The following is a 19,807-nucleotide window of genomic DNA, read 5'->3' as shown; positions in this document are numbered from 1 at the left end:
ACCAAATCCTTATCTGATATCTTATCTTGATCATCTAAGCTAGATCCTTTGCTGCCTAAAACTAAATAGGCCTGACCATGTTTCTTTCTTCTCTTCTTCTGATCCAGTTTAACCAGTTAAAATGTAGACACGGTAGCCACAAGAGAGGGAAGAGGGTAAATCAAAGGGAAAGAAAACTGCCCTTTTTCCTTGGACTCAGCCATCAATTAGGCCTCATTGTTACATTTTATTCTAGGTACATATCAAGAGTGTTTACTTTTAGGAAGGGAAGGAGGAGGGGAAATTATGCATAGCAAATCACATTCCCGTTTGTTTTTTAAGTTGGTTAATTGAAATTTGGAATTCCTTTTCTCAAAGAAACGTTATAATGGTGGCTGAATGTGCTTGCCATCTTATTTAACTTATAATGTAGCAATTAAAACTGTCTCAGACCATCCTTTGGTGACCTTTTTGTTTGTTTTTAATTTCCAGTCTTTTGTAGATGGATACTTTTGTAAATGTACTGATCACATACTTGGATGTTACGGCAATGTTAAATTTTTATGAAAGTGGTTAAAGTCTTATTCTCAACTTCTTGCCTTGTTGTGGAATGGTAACAGTTTCCCGAATGACCTCAGTTTGCAGACCACGTTTTGAATAACACTAATTTAAAATATTTTCTGGGGTAGATCAATGCAAGGTATTTCTGTCATTTCACAGCTGGAATCACATTCCCTATAAAAACTATGTAAATAATATTATAAGTACTACAGTATAATGGGTCCTGATCCCTGAACTTAAAAATCTTATTACTCTAGGGAGGACATCATTATCCTTTTGAAAATCATTTGTTGAGTGCCTTTCTGTAAGACACTGCTAGGTGCTAAGGACACTGATATGTCAAAAGAGAACGTATGTGAAAAAATTGTGACAAAAAAGTGGTAAATACAAGTGTTTGTAAAGGAAATAAACTCTGGGATGTTTGGGGATGGGTCTTTGTAGAAGAGGGAGAGGGTTTTTGTGTGTGTGTGTGTGTGTGTGTGTGTGTGTGTGTGTGTGTGTGTGGTACGTGGGCCTCTCACTGTTGTGGCCTTTCCCGTTGCGGAGCGCAGGCTCAGCAGCCATGGCTCACGGGCCCAGCCGCTCCGCGGCATGTGGGATCCTCCTGGACCGGGGCATGAACCCGTGTCCCCTGCCTCGGCAGGCGGACTCTCAACCACTGCGCCACCAGGGAAGCCCAAGGGAAAGGGTATTTTGATGGATTGTTTAGTATTTTATCCAAGCCTCACAATCTTGAGAGAGGTTATCTCCTCATTTTATAGATATCAGGTCACAGCTAATACCTGGAGCCAGAATTCAAGCTTGGATTTTGTCATCCTATTCTACTTTCCTATATATGGCTTTAGTAGAGGTAAAAAGGAATGGGAACCGTATTACAGACAGCAGTTAGACAAAAGATTTCGCAGTTTGGGACCCATTAGAAAATTGTAGAAAGGAATGATTCATTCAAAATCATTTCAAGAAAATTTACCTGGCCTTAGTATGTAGGTTTAACTGAAGCAATTAAGAATAGGATAGACTGGTTGTGACTAATGGATTATCTTCTAACATGGAAAATGTAGAATATTTCTTTCAGTTTTGTTTTGGAGTTTCACCAATTCTGCATTGTAGGTTACATTTATGGAACAGTTTTGATAGGAAAATGCTAATTATCTTTTAGTAAAATGGCACGTAGATTTCATAGATGGTAGATATACTTTTTAAAAATCAACTTTGGGTATAATTAACATTCAATAAAATACACTCACCGTAAGTATATAGTTTGAGTTTTGACAAATGTATGCATTCGCACAAGCATAACCACAATTAAGATATAGAACATTTTCATTACCTTGAAAAAGCCCTTTGAGCTCCTTTACAGTTGATCCCCTTAATGTACTTTTTTTTTTTTTTTTGCGGTACGCGGGCCTCTCACTGTTGTGGCCTCTCCCGTTGCGGAGCACAGGCTCTGGACGCGCAGGCTCAGCGGCCATGGCTCACGGGCCCAACCGCTCCGCGGCATGTGGGATCTTCCCAGACCGGGGCACGAACCCGTGTCCCCTGCATCGGCAGGCAGACTGTCAACCACTGCGCCACCAGGGAAGCCCTGTACTTTTTTTTTTGAAGTATAAATTTATATGCATTCCAATTCACTCTTTGGTGTATAGTTCTGATGCATTCAATCAGGTAACAACCACTACAATTAAGATAAACCCTACAGATTCTCTCATGCCCCATTTATAGTCAACTCCCCACTCCCGCTGTGTTTTTGAAATGTATCTGATATGTGTCAGAAAGTAATATACATGAATTACCTGTTTTCAAGAATCCCATTTTATTTTTCTTGATACTTAAGTTATAGTTGCTATTCTTAGTTTTTCCTTTCTGTGTTTATGCTTTCTAACTCTGCTTGGACCCTTACACTTCTACTCCACCATAGTCATTTTGTTCTCTACTGATACCCTAGCATACTTTTCTTAGTACTGTTCTAGAAATGCCCTTCAGGACCTCCACTCTGTAGTTTTTTTAGCATACACTTTCATAGATTACCTCACTAAGAAAATAGAGGCATCCTCACATCTTCTGTTGAAATATCTCACTTACCTCCTGTTTCTCTAAGAAGAAGAAGAGTCCTGGGCAAAGTTACAAAGCTAACCTCTATTATAATATGTCCTCATTTCCAGTCATTACTTGTTCCTTAATGCTCTCTTGCCTCAAAGTCTTTATATAACTCTTCCCCTCTGATTATAAGAATGCGTAGATTGTCACCATCATTTTAAAAAAAACAAAAACATACCCTTTATTGATCCCTATTGCCCTTTTACTGCTATTTACTTTGATTCTTTAGTCAATTTCTTGAGTAAAAGTACTGCTTCCCTTTTCCCAACATCTGTTCTGGAAAGTTATGAATGGCTCCTGATCACGAGATAGATTTCTCTTTTTCCAGTTTAAAGGTACTACAAAAGCCTGTTGATGTTTTTGTTTATTCTAGCCCAACTTAATAGTTTTTCCATTGGTAGTAAATATTTTTCAAAACAAAAGGATCATTATAGTTTATGCTTCCTTTTCATTGCTTCTAAAACTAAAAGTGAAAATGACAAGTTGAAACAGTAAATTACAAATCTATAGCAGATTTGTGATTGTATATTTCATCCCTAATTGAAGTAGAAAGTGATGGTTCTGCATCATTTGTTAGGAGGTTGAATTTCCCTAGCTTGAAAATACTCAAACACTTTTGCCTGGATTCAGCTACCATTTTGACGGGTGGGAAGGGAAAACCTGTCCCCATTTTATAGGTAGAACACTAAAGCACAGTAAATTGTCTTGCCTGTTATTTGGTGGTCTGTTTTTTTCTGCCTTGCTTCTTTGGTGTTTTTGTTTTTATTTGTGTGTGTGTGTACGTGTGTTTTTAATGTGTATAAACACACTGTTTTGGATGTCATACTTAACAGGGAGAGCATGGGGTCATGGGCTTGAACAGAGTTAAGAATTAGACAGTCAAATATTTATAAATTAGCTGAAGTAGCTTTGCTTTCAGTGTTATATTTTACAGTTTAGGTTATTTTTATTATAGAATATTAAAGTGATAAAATTTTTTTGTTCTGTTTAGCTTGTCAGCTCATCTGCAGCTTACATTTACTGGTTTCTTCCACAAAAATGGTATGTACTTAAACATATTGGCATTCTTACAACAAAACACCTTTGTGACTGAATTGCGTGTAAATTCATAAAATTATATTTAATGGAAAAGATGGTGATGTTGATAATTTAATTTCTCTTTAGTGGATTTCTCCAGCAGTTTCAATTATTGCTTTATTTGGTCAATGGTGGGATATGGAGGAGGTAACTTGCAACTCATTAAACTTTAAAAGTAGTAGTTCTTAAATTTTAGTGTGTGTAGAAACATTTTGACAGTTTGTTTGAAATACGTATACCTGGACCCTACAGGGACTCAGATCTAGCAGGGTTTTGGTGGAGCTTAGGAGTCTGCATTTTAATAAAGCACCAAGGTAATTCAGAAGTACGTTGTCTGAGGAACAAGTTTTAAGAAACTCTGGCTTTAAAAAAAGAATGTAAAAAAAAAAAAGAATGTGTCAATATATATGTGTGTAACTGAGTCACTTAGCTGTACAGCAGAGGTTGGCACAATATTGTAAATCAATTACACTTAAATAAAAAAAATAAATAAGAAACTCTGCCTTAAAAGTTTTTAAAAATTGTAAGTAGACTTTATACATAAGGTTGTGTTCATCGCCTGGTTTTCTTATTGCTGTCTTGCTGTCTATTTAAGTTTTAAGTAGATTTTTAAATTATTAAAATAATCAGTGCTGTGTGGGATCATTCTTGCGAAGGTAAACGTTAGCTTCATCTGGCTCATATCTAAATAGATGAAATTCCAGCTCTTACCACTCAACCGTACCTTTTAGGGCTCTAAGTATTGCAGTTTTAAAAATGGTGTGTAACATTATCTTACCCAACTCAGAGCCATCATCTTTCCAAAGATCGTAAGTAGAAAATAATGGGAAGGACTTGTAATGAAATTAAATTTCTTAGATTTTTTATTTCCAACATGTTTTGAACTTTAAATTATAAAGACTTATGATGAGAATTGTAGTTAATTGCCTTAGAACCTGGAATAGGTGAAGAGTCTCCTGAGTAGAACCCTTTTCTGCATAAACATTTTGAGGTTTTTTTTGTTTGTTTTTTGTTTTTTTTGCGGTACGCAGGCCTCTCACTGCTGTGGCCTCTCCCGTTGCGGAGCACAGGCTCCGGATGCACAGGCTCCGGATGCACAGGCTCCGGATGCGCAGGCTCAGCAGCCATGGCTCGCGGGCCCAGCCACTCCGCAGCATGCGGGATCCTCCCGGACTGGGGCACAAACCCGCGTCCCCTGCATCGGCAGGCGGACTCCCAACCACTGCGCCACCAGGGAAGCCCTTGAGTATTTTTTTAATACAATAATAAAACAACTGAAACAACCACTGCTACCAATGGGATATATCAATGTGTTAAATATTATATAAAGAAAATTATATAGTCTTAAATGTTACTTCATTAAAAGAGGTGAAAACGTACTGGGTAAAGTTTCAGTTGGTTTCAGAGTGGATAAAATGCCTCTAGGCTTGTCCATGTTAAATTTGTGTGTGTATCCTTTAATAATCATGTAGTGGAATAAAACCTTTATAAGAAACAGGTCAGGTTGGTCATCCTTGGTATTGTTTAGTAAGAAACAAAGTTTAATAATAAGCAGAATGGTTATATTAGAACAGTTTGATAACTAATCAGGTTTTTCATGTAAGAAATTTGAAGTCTGGTCATATCTGTATTAGCAGTTAATGTAACTTTACTTCTAGTTTTGCCTTATATCTGTTCTATTTTTTTATATAGAAGTAACCTCAGTAGCATTTTCATGTTTTTTTCCCTCCTAAATCATTTATAATCATCTTGTAGAGTTCATATTTCTAATCATTCATCATACTTGGTCTTCTGTGATACTTAAAAAGTACATGAACTCTAATACTTTAGAAGCTTATAATTTGAATTTTATAGGTTTGTTAGCCCTTTGTTCTCAGGGGCTTCTATAAAACATATAAAGTATTCATCACTGAAATCATTATGGATATTAATCGAATAATATTTACTAATTAATATTATTTGATTAATTAATAGTAATTAAATTTACTTGAATTAATTAGTTGAAATTAACTGGAACATGGTACGATAAACTTTTTTCCCATCTACATGACAAAAAAGTTCAAAAATTGCACAAATTCACTTGAACTTTATTTTCTTGATATTACTGAAGTAAATGAGAAAGTAAACTCTGTTGATACTTCTATTTCCAGAAAATAATTTCCCATTATAACTTTGAAATTAGTGGAAGTTGGAAAGAAGCAGATATATTGCCTCCCTTGTCTATTCAAGGTATATTCGTAGTTTTTTATTTTAAGAAATCAGGATAGAAAAGCAACATCACAATCCCTAAAATATGATTATTTTTTCTTTTGTTTTTAAATGAAGACTTTTGTTTAGCAATTACTACTTGAGACTGCTTAGATTGAATACACAAAGATTATTAGGGTACTATTTTCATGGTGAGTATTGTTCAGAGAGTATTTTTGTTACTGCATTTTAGATATTTGGTTATTTTATGGTATATTAATTTATTTTTATTCTGGATGCAACTTTCAAGAGACTGATTGAAATGTATTTTATGTATACACCCTGAGTAAGAAGAGTGTTTTCAAGTAGAAAGAAGTATTGTCCAAAATCTCAGAACAAAAATTATTTTATTTCTGTATATGTTTATGGATTACCTATAATATATAGAGAACTATGTAGAAGTACATAGTAGTTTGATATATTAGGAACTTGATGAATGAATGATTAAATATTTAAGTTTTTTGGACTATTAATGCCTTTGGGATTAAAGACAAGCTGTAGGGAAGTATTCTGGAACCTTAATTTGCAGAAGCCTTTGTTAGTTCATTGATATAGAGAATATAGACTATTACTTTAAAATTAAATTTCCTAAACATTATAAACCAAGAGATTTCCCTAGGTAGTAAATAATATCTTGATTTTTGCTATCCCATTTAGGCATGTAAGTTTTATGTTTAATATTTTTTGAAAACTTTTTAAAATCCCTTTGGTTATAAGTTTTGATCAAATCAAAGAGTCTTTTAGTGGGCTTCCCTGGTGGCACAGTGGTAGAGAGTCCGCCTGCCGATGCAGGGGACACGGGTTCGTGCCCTGGTCCAGGAAGATCCCACATGCTGCGGAGTGGCTGGGCCCGTGAGCCATGGCCGCTGAGCCTGCGCGTCCGGAGCCTGTGCTCCGCAACAGGAGAGGCCACAACAGTGAGAGGCCCACGTACCGCAAAAACAAAAAGAACAAAACAACAACAACAAAAAGAGCCTTTTAGTTTAAATATCTGAGCATTCAAAATGAAATGAAATATGTAAAATAGTAACCAGTTCAATTTAAATGTATCTTAAACTAAATAATTTTTCTAATAGATTTTAGAAGAAGGAAAAAAAATTTTAATGTTTATTTTGTGTGTTAACCTCTCCTGAACTATTTCATTTGTGCTTTCTACTAAGAAGCCTTAACTGTATTTGTCAAATTTGAAACTGATTTTGGGAAAAAGGAATGAGTAAACTTCTGAGAAGACTTCATTATAGGAAGTCTTTTTTGTAAATTGTCAGACTTCTTAGGAAAATGAATACTATTTTTTAAAAATAGATTTTAATCACTTCTCAGCCTTTTGGCTAAGATCAGGTGTAAAATAGATTTTAAAGTATTGATTTTCTATTTAGATAAGCCATCACAAAATTCAGAAAATGAACAAAATTCTGTTACCCTGGAAGTCCTGCTTGTGAAAGTCTGCCACAAAAAAAGAAAGGTAATGTATAGGATGATACTGGTAGATGAAATGGAATAATTTTTTTCATTGAATATGTTTATGCATATATATTGTTTATGCATATAAACCTTAAAAGCTTTTAAATATGTTGATGGCTGAATTGTAAAACTGATAACCTCTTTGGCCAACCTCCCATATCTTCATTTTTTTTCTAATCTGCCTATAGGTATCTGCATAAAACTTTCTGTTACAGGAGTATGACAGTGAAGGGAAGAAGCTATCTTTTAGCATCTTAGGACATAAATTCAGTTGCTTCCTGCCACTCTAGTCTCTTAGCTTATTTGTTTTAGCTATTTGTACACATTAATGTTTTAAATAAGGGCTAAGAGAGAGTTTTTCCCAAAAGGATTATCTTGTAACACTACTCTCAGGCAAAGAAATTTCTGTTTCTAGCATTATCAGCCATTAACTTATAAATATATTGCTTCAAATTTTTATTTATAAGAGGAAATCATTTCACCATGGAAACAAGTATTATGGTGGTTAAATTTCCTGGGCAACCCACCAAAGCCAACAGATATACTTTTAGTAGCCTTAAGTCCTTGGGTATTTTAAGAATGGGCGGGAATTCCCTGGCGGTCCAGTGGTTAGGATTGCATGCTCCCACTGCAGGGGGCCTGGGCTCGATCCCTGGTCGGGGAAGTAAAATTCCGCAAGCCATGTGGTGAGACCAAAAAAAAAAATGGAATGACCTGTATAGAGGTTCTGATTGCTCATGCTTTTCCAAAATCAATCACAGTAAGGTGATATGGTGAAAACTGTGCTAGAGCGTTGGTATGGAATAGACCAAGGTGATGGGAGACAGCAGTGTAAGTATTAAAAACTCTATAAAGTTAGTTAGTAATACTCCACGCTCCCACCCAACCCCCATACACAACAAGTAGTGATGTGAAAATTCAAGATAATACTACTATTTAGGCAAAAAAATGTGCCTATAACTATAGTATGGTCCTTTTTGTGTTAAAAAAAATAATAGGCGTAAATGTTTTCTTCAAAGGATATATACAACCAATTGCTAATATTAGTCTTCTCTGGAGTATAAGACCTGGGGGATGGAGGAGACTTTTATTTTTCTCATTTTATATTCTTGTAGAGCAGAATTTTAAGACCATAGCATGTATTCTGTTTGTTTTTAAAAAGAAGTTACCCAAAATAATGTACTGTATTTTCTTGTTAAAAAGGTCTTCTGCATCTTGCAATTTTTCAGCTTTGCTCTTTCAGCATAACTCTAGTTATAGAATTACAGAATATTACTCATAAGATGATTAATGTTACTTCTTATAAACTATACTTAAATATATGGATTTACTATTTCTCAGTGTTGTTGATAATGGGGTTATTGTAATAATCTTTTTTCATTTCTAACAGTCCTATGAGTCATTTTGTTAAAATAGAATGTTTAAGGGGAAAAGATTAATTTACATGAGTTGTAATATTTTAAGCATGGTTTTTGTTCTATATTTCTAACTTAAAACTTTCAGATGACCATCAGCTAAATATTAGATATACTATTATATCATTATTTTCATTATATTGAGGATATCCTCAATTGTGCTATTATTTGAAAGATAGTTGATCCAAATTTTCTTTTTGCTTCATCACAATTTTCAGACATATGGTTAGAATTTTGGCATGCCATTTGGAAATCATGGCCTATACCATATTTCCTATAGCTGTGATTAGAGGTTTTATTGTAATTCTTACAATTGCATATGCATAAATAAATATAATAATCTTTGCCTTTGCAGGATGTAAGTTGTCCAATAAGGCAAGTTCCTACAGGTAAAAAGCAGGTGCCTTTGAATCCTGACCTCAATCAAACAAAACCTGGAAATTTCCCGTCCCTTGCAGTTTCCAGTAATGAATTTGAACCTAGTAACAGCCATATGGTGAAGTCTTACTCATTGCTATTTAGAGTGACTCGTCCAGGAAGAAGAGAGTTTAATGGAATGATTAATGGAGAAACCAATGAAAATATTGGTAATTTTTATTTTAATAATTTTACTAGATTTTGTTGTTGGAGATTATTAAGGTGATCAGTGAAAATGATTGAACTAATACATCTTCGTAGTATTCATAATTGTGTACAGAATATTTTTTTTAGTTATTTTCATAATTATTTAGAGGGAAAAATGGTGCAGAACTAGAAATAAATGCATGTGTTCTAATAGCATGGCCTTTATTTGCAAATCTCTTATAGTCTAATGAGATAATTAATTTTATGGTAGATTGGCCTTGCTCTTAGACTTTTGGCTATTGTGTTGTACTAGGTATTTAATCTGTAAAATTCTCATTGTTGTATGATGAAACATTTCATGCAGCAAAAAAAAAAATACATATATATATATATATATATATATATATATATATATATATATATATATATATATAACACTGGATGGAAAAGACTGGTATTTAAATTAGTCTCTCAGCAAACAATGAATTCATTCCCCCCTCAACATTTTATTGTGAAAAATTTCATACATACAGAACAGACAAAAGAATTTGGTAGTGAACACCTATCTACCCACCACTTAGAGTCTACAGTTAACATTTTATTATACTTACCATACATCTATCCTTGTATCCTCCCAACAGTTCTGAATCCACCTTTGAGGTGATCATTCAAACAACATATAGGTGCTGGGGACACAAAGATGATTAAGAAATCCAGTCCCATCTTCCAAAGGCTCATAACCTAGAGTATGGAGATAAACATAAAATATAATTGCAGCTAAATGATATGTGGTATAATAGAGGTATTTGTGAAGTTCAGGGGAGAAGCACCCAGGAAGAAATAATCATTGAGTTTTGAAGTTCCTGGAAAGTAACCATGAATGAGGAGGGTTTTTTTCTCCTTGCCTAGCAATAAAGATCATTCTGAACAGAAAATAATATTTGCAAAAATGTGGGATTAATAATGTCAATGAATATCAAAAAGTAAGGACATACACATAAGGTTGAGACGTAAAGTTGAAGAGTGTTTGGATATTATTATATTGTAACTTAAGTTTATTTGTACCTCATTTGGGATAAATGTAGTATGTTATGTGAAGGGACTATATATCATAAGTATGTTTTTGCTTGAATATTTGATTCATGAGAAATGTTTGTCAAATTCAGATGTCAGTGAAGAACTTCCAGCTAGAAGAAAACGAAATCGTGAAGATGGGGAAAAAACATTTGTTGCACAAATGACAGTATTTGATAAAAACAGGTAATGTTGATGGACAAGCAAGGCTCCCATGTTTTAGAAATGTTTTTATTTTGAAGCAGAATATAGTGGTGATACTGTTTCTTTGCCTTTGTTTCTCTTTATTCTTATGGATGAAAAAAGAAATTTGCAAATACTGAACTTTATCACGTAGAAAGCAATAAACACATATGAGGAACTATTTGAACGGCTCAGTTAAGATTGTTTATTCAGCTAGTATTTTCTGAGTGTCTCCTCTTTGTCAGACATTGTTTTAGGCGGTGAGAAGGCAACAAAACCCCTGCCCTCATGGAGCTTAACTTCTAGTGGAGGAAACAGACACCACCCCCCAAAATTGTATCAACTAATGTCACTTAGTGGGAATGCTGTGAAGAAGAATAAAGAGAATAAATGGTGGTTTTTGTAGAGAAAGCCTCTGAGAAAAGGTCATATTTGAGCAGAGACCTGAATAAAGTGGGCCCCGTGCAAATCTTGAGATTATGTATTTACTAGAGTTAAGGAAGAAAAGTGTGTGTAATCATCATTGTGTGGCTCTGTGTGCATTTGGCACAAGGTAGCAAGGAACACTTGGATGTATAATCATCTCTACGGTTTTCGTTTGGGAATGAAGCATCTTAGTGCCAGTAAAAGAACCTCTGGGAAGCAAATACAGCATTCTTTTTTGATAGGGTTGGAGGATGAAACCTATAATACGTCATGATTTCTTGTCCTAGGCTGCTCACTGGTAGTTAACACAGTTCACTGTTAGGTATAGGAGAAAGAGCCAAGAAAAGCAATTAGTGTGTTTCTCCTGCTCTTTAAAAAGTAAATTGTTGTTTTAATGTAATCCACTTATTAGCCGCTAGGGTAAAGAAAGGTTATAGGGCTTTTAATGGGAAAGCAAAGGTGATTAGGAATAATGCCATGGATTTTGCTACCATATTGTCATAGAATATATCACTTAGTGTCACTTAATGTTACCGGCAGAAACCAATATAGTGTTTTTTTTAAAGTCAGAAATTTGAATGTGGATCAGAAATTTAAATGGAGAACAACAGAAACATATATGCTAGGAGATAGGGGTTGTGTCTGTGGGAGAAGCAATTAGGCTGTTGTTGCACACTGGGCTTCATCAGTGTTGGTAAATGTTCTATATATTTTAGGCAGCATGAGGGAAGGGGTACATTATATTCTTTTAAGAATTCTTTCTACCTTATATTAACATATTCCTTGTACGTTAAAACAAAAAAACTGCTTTTTTTAAAAAGTACCAAGAGGAAATCATGGGAGAATTTTCTCCCAACTTCTTTTGAAAATTTCCAAACCTATAAAAAAGTTGAAAGAACAATACAGGTAGTAATTAATACCCATGTACCCTTCACCTAGATTCATCAGTTGTTAACATTTTACCACATTTGCTTTATTTGTGAGTGTATTTTGTGACAAACCATTTGAGGGTTAGATCATGACGCTGGATTTCATTCCTTATTCATAAACACTTCATTCAGCGTATATCTCCTAAGAGCAAGGACATTTCCCTCCATAACCACAGTACGCCTATCATATTCAGGAAATTTAACATGATACAAAAAATACAATACTCTCTCCCCAGTTTCCTCGATAATGTCCTTTTCTGTTCCCCACTCACCCCAGTCAAGGATTGCGCTGTGTGTCAGTTGCCATATCTATTCAGTCTCCTTCAATTTGGAACAGTTTTCCAGCCTTTTTTTTTTTTTTTTTTTTTTTGCCTTTTATAACAACACTTTAAATACAGGCCTGTAGTTTTGCAGAATGTCTTTCAATTTGAACTTTTGTGATTGTTTCTTTATATTTAGATTCGGGTTAAACATTTTGGGCAGGAACACTAATTGGTGATGTGTTCTTTGTGCACGTCACAGACACAGCTGATATTAGGTTTGATCACTTGGCTAAAGTGGTATTTACCATATTTCTCCATTTTAATGGTCCCTTTTCACTTTAATTAATTAATATGCAACCTGTAATAATTAATACATGAAACTGGATAAATGTCCTTTTGCTCCCAAGTCTTTTTTTTTTAACGCAATAGTTTAGCATCCATTGATGATTCTTACTTGAGTAAATTATTCTGTGGCTGTGGCCACATGGTAACTTTCTATCAGTTCTTTCATGTTTGGTTTGTTGGCATTTTTCTGTGAAGAAGAGCGTTCCTTCTCTCAACCTTTTTTTTTTAATCAGTATGGATTAACAAATTCCAGTTTTATTCAGTCTGTTTTAATCTATTGATGTTGCTATTTTAGTGCTCAAATTGTCCCAAATTTTGTCAGGAGGAGCCCTTCCAAGCAGGCTCCTAAGTCTGTTTGACTTGTTTTTATTTATTTATTTCCTTGTTTTGTGGAATATTCTAGATATTCCAGGCTTTACATTCTCCTTTTCCTACCTCTGCTCTGGAATTGGCTATTTCTTCAAAGGGTCGTAGTTCTTTCAGTAGAGGAGAAGTATTTGCCAACCAAGATCTGAGGAGTTAGATGTTATAAAAATTCTTTTTATAATCTCTGAGAAGCTAAAGTCTCCTTAAAGAATAACCAAAATTAAAAAGCCATATTGAAAGAGTATGAAATATGGAGTGAAATTAAAAAACTTCTTCTGAAAACAAAAACGCCATCATAAGCCAAGGCAAAATAAAGATGACAAGTCAGGAGAAAATTAATTTCAACTCATAATGTATAGATAGATGCCTCATTCCTTTAATATAAAAAGATTATACTAAGTAAAAAGAAAATCACAGGCCAATAGAAGAATGAGGAAGGGATATCATGAAAATGTTTACAAGAAAAGAAAATATATATGGTTTTTAAACAACTAAAAGGTAAAACATCTGAATATAAAAGTACACTGAGATGTCATTTTTTCACTTACCAGTTTGACAGATATCAAAAAACTTGATAAAGCACTGTTGATGAGGCTGTGGGGGAAAAGGGCCTCTTCATACACTACAGGTAGGAGAGTACATTGGATTGTAGCTGTCACGTGTTCAGCCATAAAATAGAATATTATGTAGTCATGTAAACATGCAGGAGGAAAAGTCCTTTCCATTTTAGAAGTATACTAATGTATTACCTATTCAAATTAGTAAATAAAATAAAATTATTTTTAGAATTAATATTCTAAAAATATTAAGTTGAACAGCCTTGTTGATATATTATGAAGTAGAATAAATTCAGTAGCACAGCATAAAGACAAAAATTCTTAAGGCTCAAAATCATTCGGTGTTAAGAGTCAGACTTTGGAGACAGATTACCTAGATTCTGTTGCTAGCTCTGGCTACTCACTGTGTCATCTTAAGGCAAGTTATTTAACCCTCTCTATGCCTCAGTTTCTTCTGCACAATGGAGTAATAGCATCTACTTCATAGAGGTGTTGGGAAGATTAAATGAACTCTGTAAAGTCTAAAATAGTGCCTGGCACATAGTAAGCACTCAATAAATGTCAGCTAATACCACCTAACAGAATTTCTCTAAGACTGATGAAGAGATGCCAGATTCTTGATATACAATTAATTATTGAGTATGGTTGAAGAATGGTATTTAGGTTAGTAGTGTTTAATTGTATGGAAAAAATAACATAAACTATGTATACACACACAGATATGTACACACACATTAAAACTATACTGTGAGTATGGGTAGAATTTAATCGATTCTTTGATTCAACCAGTATTCCATTTATTCATTCACCTATGAAATGTTTATTGAGCACCTATATGTGCCAGGTGCCCCCCAGGATCTTACAGTTAATTAGTTTACTGTTCAAGTATAAAAGTCAAGAATTCTAGTTCAAGTACTTACAGTAGTTAAAGGTAACAGAGACATAATTCTTAGCGGTTCCCTAAGGCAAGTATTGTAACACCGTTGTTACCTTGTTTTTAAAAGTATAAAGCCTGCACACATGCTTTATACTTAACGTTTAAAACTTAGCAAGTTTTAAGACCTTAGGCATATTATACTTTAAGTGTTTAAAGTTACATCTGAGTAGCTACAGTAATGAAATAATCCTCTAGTAATAATTATCAGTACAAATCATTAAAATTTCTTTTGTCAGGAATGGAGTGTAGGTATATTTTTAAGTCTTGTTGGGTATGTAAGCTAGTTTATAAATTTAATAAATGCTTTTTAGTATAAATCTAAAGATGTAGAATTTGTGTACTTACAATAATACTCAGGTTACTTTAAAGTGTATGTGTTTGTCTAACAGGCGCTTACAGCTTTTAGATGGGGAATATGAAGTAGCCATGCAGGAAATGGAAGAATGTCCAATAAGCAAGAAAAGAGCAACATGGGAGACTATTCTTGATGGGAAGGTATGGACTACTTAGAAGACTGAGCACGTTATAGTTATGAACTCCCATTTTTGATTGATGTTTTCTTCCCCAAATGCAAATTCACATTGGAAGGAATTCATGTTGGAAGGAAGAGTCCTTTTTTTTATACTTTGAAAAACACAAGTCAGAATTATCTAGTCAGAGTATTTAATGGAAGGCATCATCCTTGGAACCAGACTGCCAGCTTCAAATCTCCACTCCTAGCTATGTGGCATCTGGCAAATTACTTAATCCCCTGTGTGTCTCGGTTTTCTCATTTGTGAAACGAGGCATAGAATTGATGGGTTAAATGAAATGATTAAAGATGCTTAGCACCGTGCCTGGCATAAAATAAGTGCTCAATAAATGTTAACTGATATTTTAAATTCCATTCATAGTAACAGCAGGTAACATATGACTAATAAATTTATCAAGAAATCTTCAAATCTTAGATGAAGCAGGCTTAAAATAACTCTTCTAAGAGACTTAAAAAAATAAATAGGCATACATACATTTCTTGGATAGGCAGACTCAGCAGAATACTAATGTCATTTATTTCTAAATATATTAGATCAGTGTACCAGCACAAGCAAAATCCTGATTTTTTTTTTAAGCCTTAAAAAAATTAGTCTCAAGTTAACCTAGAACAATATGTAATAATACTAAGGAAAATTATGGAAAAGTTTTCTGAGAACCTTTACTTACCAGATAATAGAACATAGTATAAAGTTAAAAGAACTTAAATTTATGGTAAAATCTTAGCAATAGATAAGCACATCACTGAAGCGTAGTCTTGAAATAGTTTCCTGTATATTTTAAATTTAATCTATGATAAAATTGGTGTTAGATCTGTGTGGGAAAGATAAACTGTTCATTATCCATGTGACAGAATTGGTCTCTAGCCTTCTGGAAATAAACTTAGACCTAATAAATTCCAGAAGGCTCATAAATGTAAATGTGAAAATTAACACTGTATAACTTCAGAAAAAAATATAGGTGAATATTAATCTTGCTATGAGGAAAAGCCCTTCTAGGTATGCTACAAAAGCTAGAAAGCATAAAATAAAAATGACTAAAGTGAATCATATACTGCACAAATCTAAAGTTAAAAGCAAATGATGGACTGGGGCTAATATTTGTAACATAACAAAAGGCTAATATGAATATGCAGTTAATAAAAACATAAGCAATCTAATTAGAAAAAATGGATAAAGAACAGTCTGACAGTTCTTAAAGCAACAAATATAGATGACCAGTAAGCATTTAAAAAGATATTCAGCCTTACTAGTATTCAAAGATGCAAACAAAATCAGAGATACTACTTTTGACTACTAGTTTGACAACAGTTAAAAAGGGTTGACAGTTTCTAGTTGGAGACATGAGGACACATGCTCTCAAATAATGCTTTAATGTAAGAATAAGTTGGTATAACCTTATTGGAGGGCAGACTGGCGATACGAATAATAATTTTAATTGTGTATATAATTATTAAGTTTTATGTAACAGTTAATTTTCATTCTACAGTTTTGTCACAAGGTAGTAACTGTTTAACTGAAAAGATGTAGATTACAAGTCTTGCCTGAAAATTTTAAATAGTGAAAAATTGGAAACACCTTAACTCTAAAAAGATAGCCATTGAAAGAACAATACTTTGACAAGAAGATCCCCATGATATTTAATTTTTATGTAATAATACATCCACCTTTTATAAAATTAATCATAATAGTGGTTACCTCTAGGTGATGGGATTTTAAATAATTTTTATTTCTTTATATGTATCTACAGTGGTTGAATTTTCTGCAGGTATTTATTATCTTTGTTTTAAATTTCTTTTTAAAAGTTTGTTACGTTTATCCATGGGAAAATAAGGATTATTATATGAGTTGTTGGGTTTTCCCAAGAAATTGAGGCAATATGAAATGGGTATCCTTTTAAGTCAGGTCATATAGATTTGCTTCTTTTTAACAGCTCTGTGTTATTCTTTTAAATAATGTCCCATAATTTACTAAACTAGTGTCACTTCAATGGATAATTTGATTATTTTAATTTTTTTTACATTTTCAAAAATGTTGTAGTGAGTATACTTGTATTGGGTTGACCAAAAAGTTCGTTCAGGTCTTTCTGTAAGATCTTAATGGAAAACCCGAACGAACTTTTTGGCCAACCCATACATGTATCTTTTTGCATTGCAAGTATTTTTATAAGATAAATTCCTAGATATGGACTCACTGGGTCAAAATTGGTTTATATGATTACACTTTCACTTCATTCCATCTAAAATTATAGTTTTAAGAGGATTATTTGTAATAAAGATGTAGAGGGAGATTAGACTTGTGTGGCAGTAAAAATAAATAGGAGCCCATTGAAGGTTTCTGTAAAAGGGAATAGCATGAAAGCAGTCTTTCAGAAGATTATTTGGATATGGATTGGGAAGTAAAAATTAGAAGCTGGGAGAGCAGCTAAGATACTGTACTAATAAGATAGTAAGGATCTATACTTGATGATTATGTAAGAAAAGCAGAAGCAAGAATAGGGGTCAAGTGTAATTCTGAAATTTTTAGTTTAGGGTCACTAGTAGACTGATAATGCTTGGAACAAAAATAATTGTGCCTGAGAAGGAAAGAAAAGATAATACGTTCACGTCTAAAAACATATTTTAGTTCAGGGTGACCTTGATATCCAAGTGGCAGTGTTTAGAGCTCAAGTATAAAGAATGGAGAACCAATTTGGGATCATCTGTCTAATGGGTAAATCCTTGAGGATGGGTGAAAGACTCAGGCATATGGCTAAATGTTAGCTAGGAATTAAGGAGGCCAAGAGAAGAGTGGTTTTATAAGTGACTAGAGGTGGAGGAGGAAATCCAAGATAGTTCAGTGTCCTAAAATCCGAAGAAGAGAAGTAAGGGCAGTCAGTGAAGCTGAGAGAAGTCAAGGAAAATTACTAATTGTTTTAATAATCATTCAGTTTACACAAAAAAAGTAATTGGTCATCTAAGAGAGGTTGCAGACCAGCAGGCTTTGGGTATCATAGTTTTTAGTTTTTTGTTTTAATTTTTAAATTACCAACAAATAAAAATTGGAATATTTCTCTTGGAAACTTGGAAAAAGATCTGAAAATCTGGCTGTGTTGGGCTATTGTTTGTATGGGGCAACAATTCAGCAATTGCCAATAAGTAGTCACTCTTGTAGACAGTCTGAGCCCTCCAGTACTACAGGCTCTACTGCACTGTACATTATTTTATTTGCCTGGCCATCCATGTAGGCATTTGGGGTTTTTAAGGAAAAATCTCTTAAGTCAAATTCACATTAACATGTCATAATAAATATTTTCTTTTTACTCCTACAATTTCTTTCAGTTCATTATTTGGAATCTTCACTGTTTTCATGTTTTTTCTTTTTAAGAGACTGCCTCCATTTGAAACATTTTCTCAGGGACCTACGTTGCAGTTCACTCTTCGTTGGACAGGAGAGACCAATGATAAATCTACAGCTCCTATCGCCAAACCTCTTGCCACTAGAAATTCAGAGAGTCTCCATCAAGAAAACAAGCCTGGTTCAGTTAAACCTACTCAAACTATTGGTATGAAAACTTTGCTGTCAAAATAATGCTTTGCAGAGTTAGGACTTAGGCTTTAGATTAGTTTTTGTTTTGCTCCAGTAATCTTTGGGAAATATTATTTGACTTATTAGGTATATTGTGAGTAAATTAGGGTTCTCCTATTATTAGTCCTTTGTTCAAAACCTTTGTGCCAGATGTATGTGGGAATTTTGGGGTTTTTTTGGTTTCTTTAATTTTATAAGTGTGGTATAGTATATAGGATATATGTCGTATACTATATAACACCTCCAAATGAGGTTTATAGATAGCCTTATGTCAGTTTAGGGTTTTTCCATTAAATAAATTTGTCTCCATTAAATAAATTAAATAAATTTGTCTCCATTAAATAAATTAAATAAATAAACTCATGAGAAAATGATTGTTTTTCAGAGCTTTTTAGATGTTGGAATTGCAGCTTTAAAGGGCTTTGGAACTGTATGCTTTTAAAAATTCATATAAAAATTTGTTTATGTTATGGAAGTGACTTCATTATTTCAGAGTGTTTGTACATAGGGCTGGAAAAGGATCATCATAACCTGAATTTTACCAGGTTAAATTTTGCAGTAAATTTTTAAGAGGAAAAACATTTACAAATTGTAGCAGTTAGTTCTGCTAAGGCCCAGGTTGCAGTATTCTTTCATTTTGTTTATCTGTCTGATAAGAACACTGTCCTTGACCTGAGAGCATCCGTATGTTTTTATCTAAGACTGTTTAAGAAGGCAGAAGGCTTAAGACAGCTGTCTTTGATATATACCACTCATGTCCATTAATTGTGTGCAGGTCACTGTAAGTCAGATTCAAGAGATAAAAGAAATGACCCATGTCAGAGGAAAGATTTCCCAAGTAAATTGTGGTCTGGGCACTTCTCAAAGAATTCTGTGGCCAAGTAGATAAAAGAGTTTCAAAGAAACTGAGAAGAAGAGTTTTATACAAAATTGTACATATGAAATGATTACTTATGTCAGAGGAAATAAAAATTTTTAAGTCAGTGAAGTAATACACTGGAATTATTAACAAATGATTATCTTTTGGATTTGGAATGATATTAGTGCAATCACTTTAATTTCTGTTAAACAACATTTAGTGGATATCTGCTCACTGCTGTGCACTGGGAATACAAAGTCCAATCAAAACCATACTCTGACCTCAAAGTGCTGAAAGCATTACAGTGACTACATATAATAATTACTTGGGGTTACTTTTAGAATGTTTTAGGACATTATAGGTGGTTTTT

At 33.7% G+C, this 19,807-nt stretch overlaps 1 protein-coding gene across 1 annotated transcript in view; it reads left to right on the top strand.

Annotated features, from left to right (window-relative positions):
* The window catches only part of SUZ12 (SUZ12 polycomb repressive complex 2 subunit), a 41,317-nt gene that overhangs the window by 12,934 nt on the left and 8,576 nt on the right, over positions 1–19,807 (top strand). Inside the window, exons 5-10 of the mRNA XM_059997095.1 lie at positions 3,629–3,678; positions 7,338–7,423; positions 9,193–9,424; positions 10,568–10,661; positions 14,871–14,976; positions 18,378–18,555. Of these exons, the coding sequence (XP_059853078.1) occupies positions 3,629–3,678; positions 7,338–7,423; positions 9,193–9,424; positions 10,568–10,661; positions 14,871–14,976; positions 18,378–18,555 (746 nt within the window). The remainder of the gene's footprint in view (positions 1–3,628; positions 3,679–7,337; positions 7,424–9,192; positions 9,425–10,567; positions 10,662–14,870; positions 14,977–18,377; positions 18,556–19,807) is intronic.

The sequence above is a fragment of the Delphinus delphis genome, chromosome 19 (genome assembly GCF_949987515.2).
Source record: "Delphinus delphis chromosome 19, mDelDel1.2, whole genome shotgun sequence".
In the NCBI taxonomy this organism is placed as follows: domain Eukaryota; kingdom Metazoa; phylum Chordata; class Mammalia; order Artiodactyla; family Delphinidae; genus Delphinus; species Delphinus delphis.
This window is presented reverse-complemented; position numbering and strand designations above follow the sequence as displayed.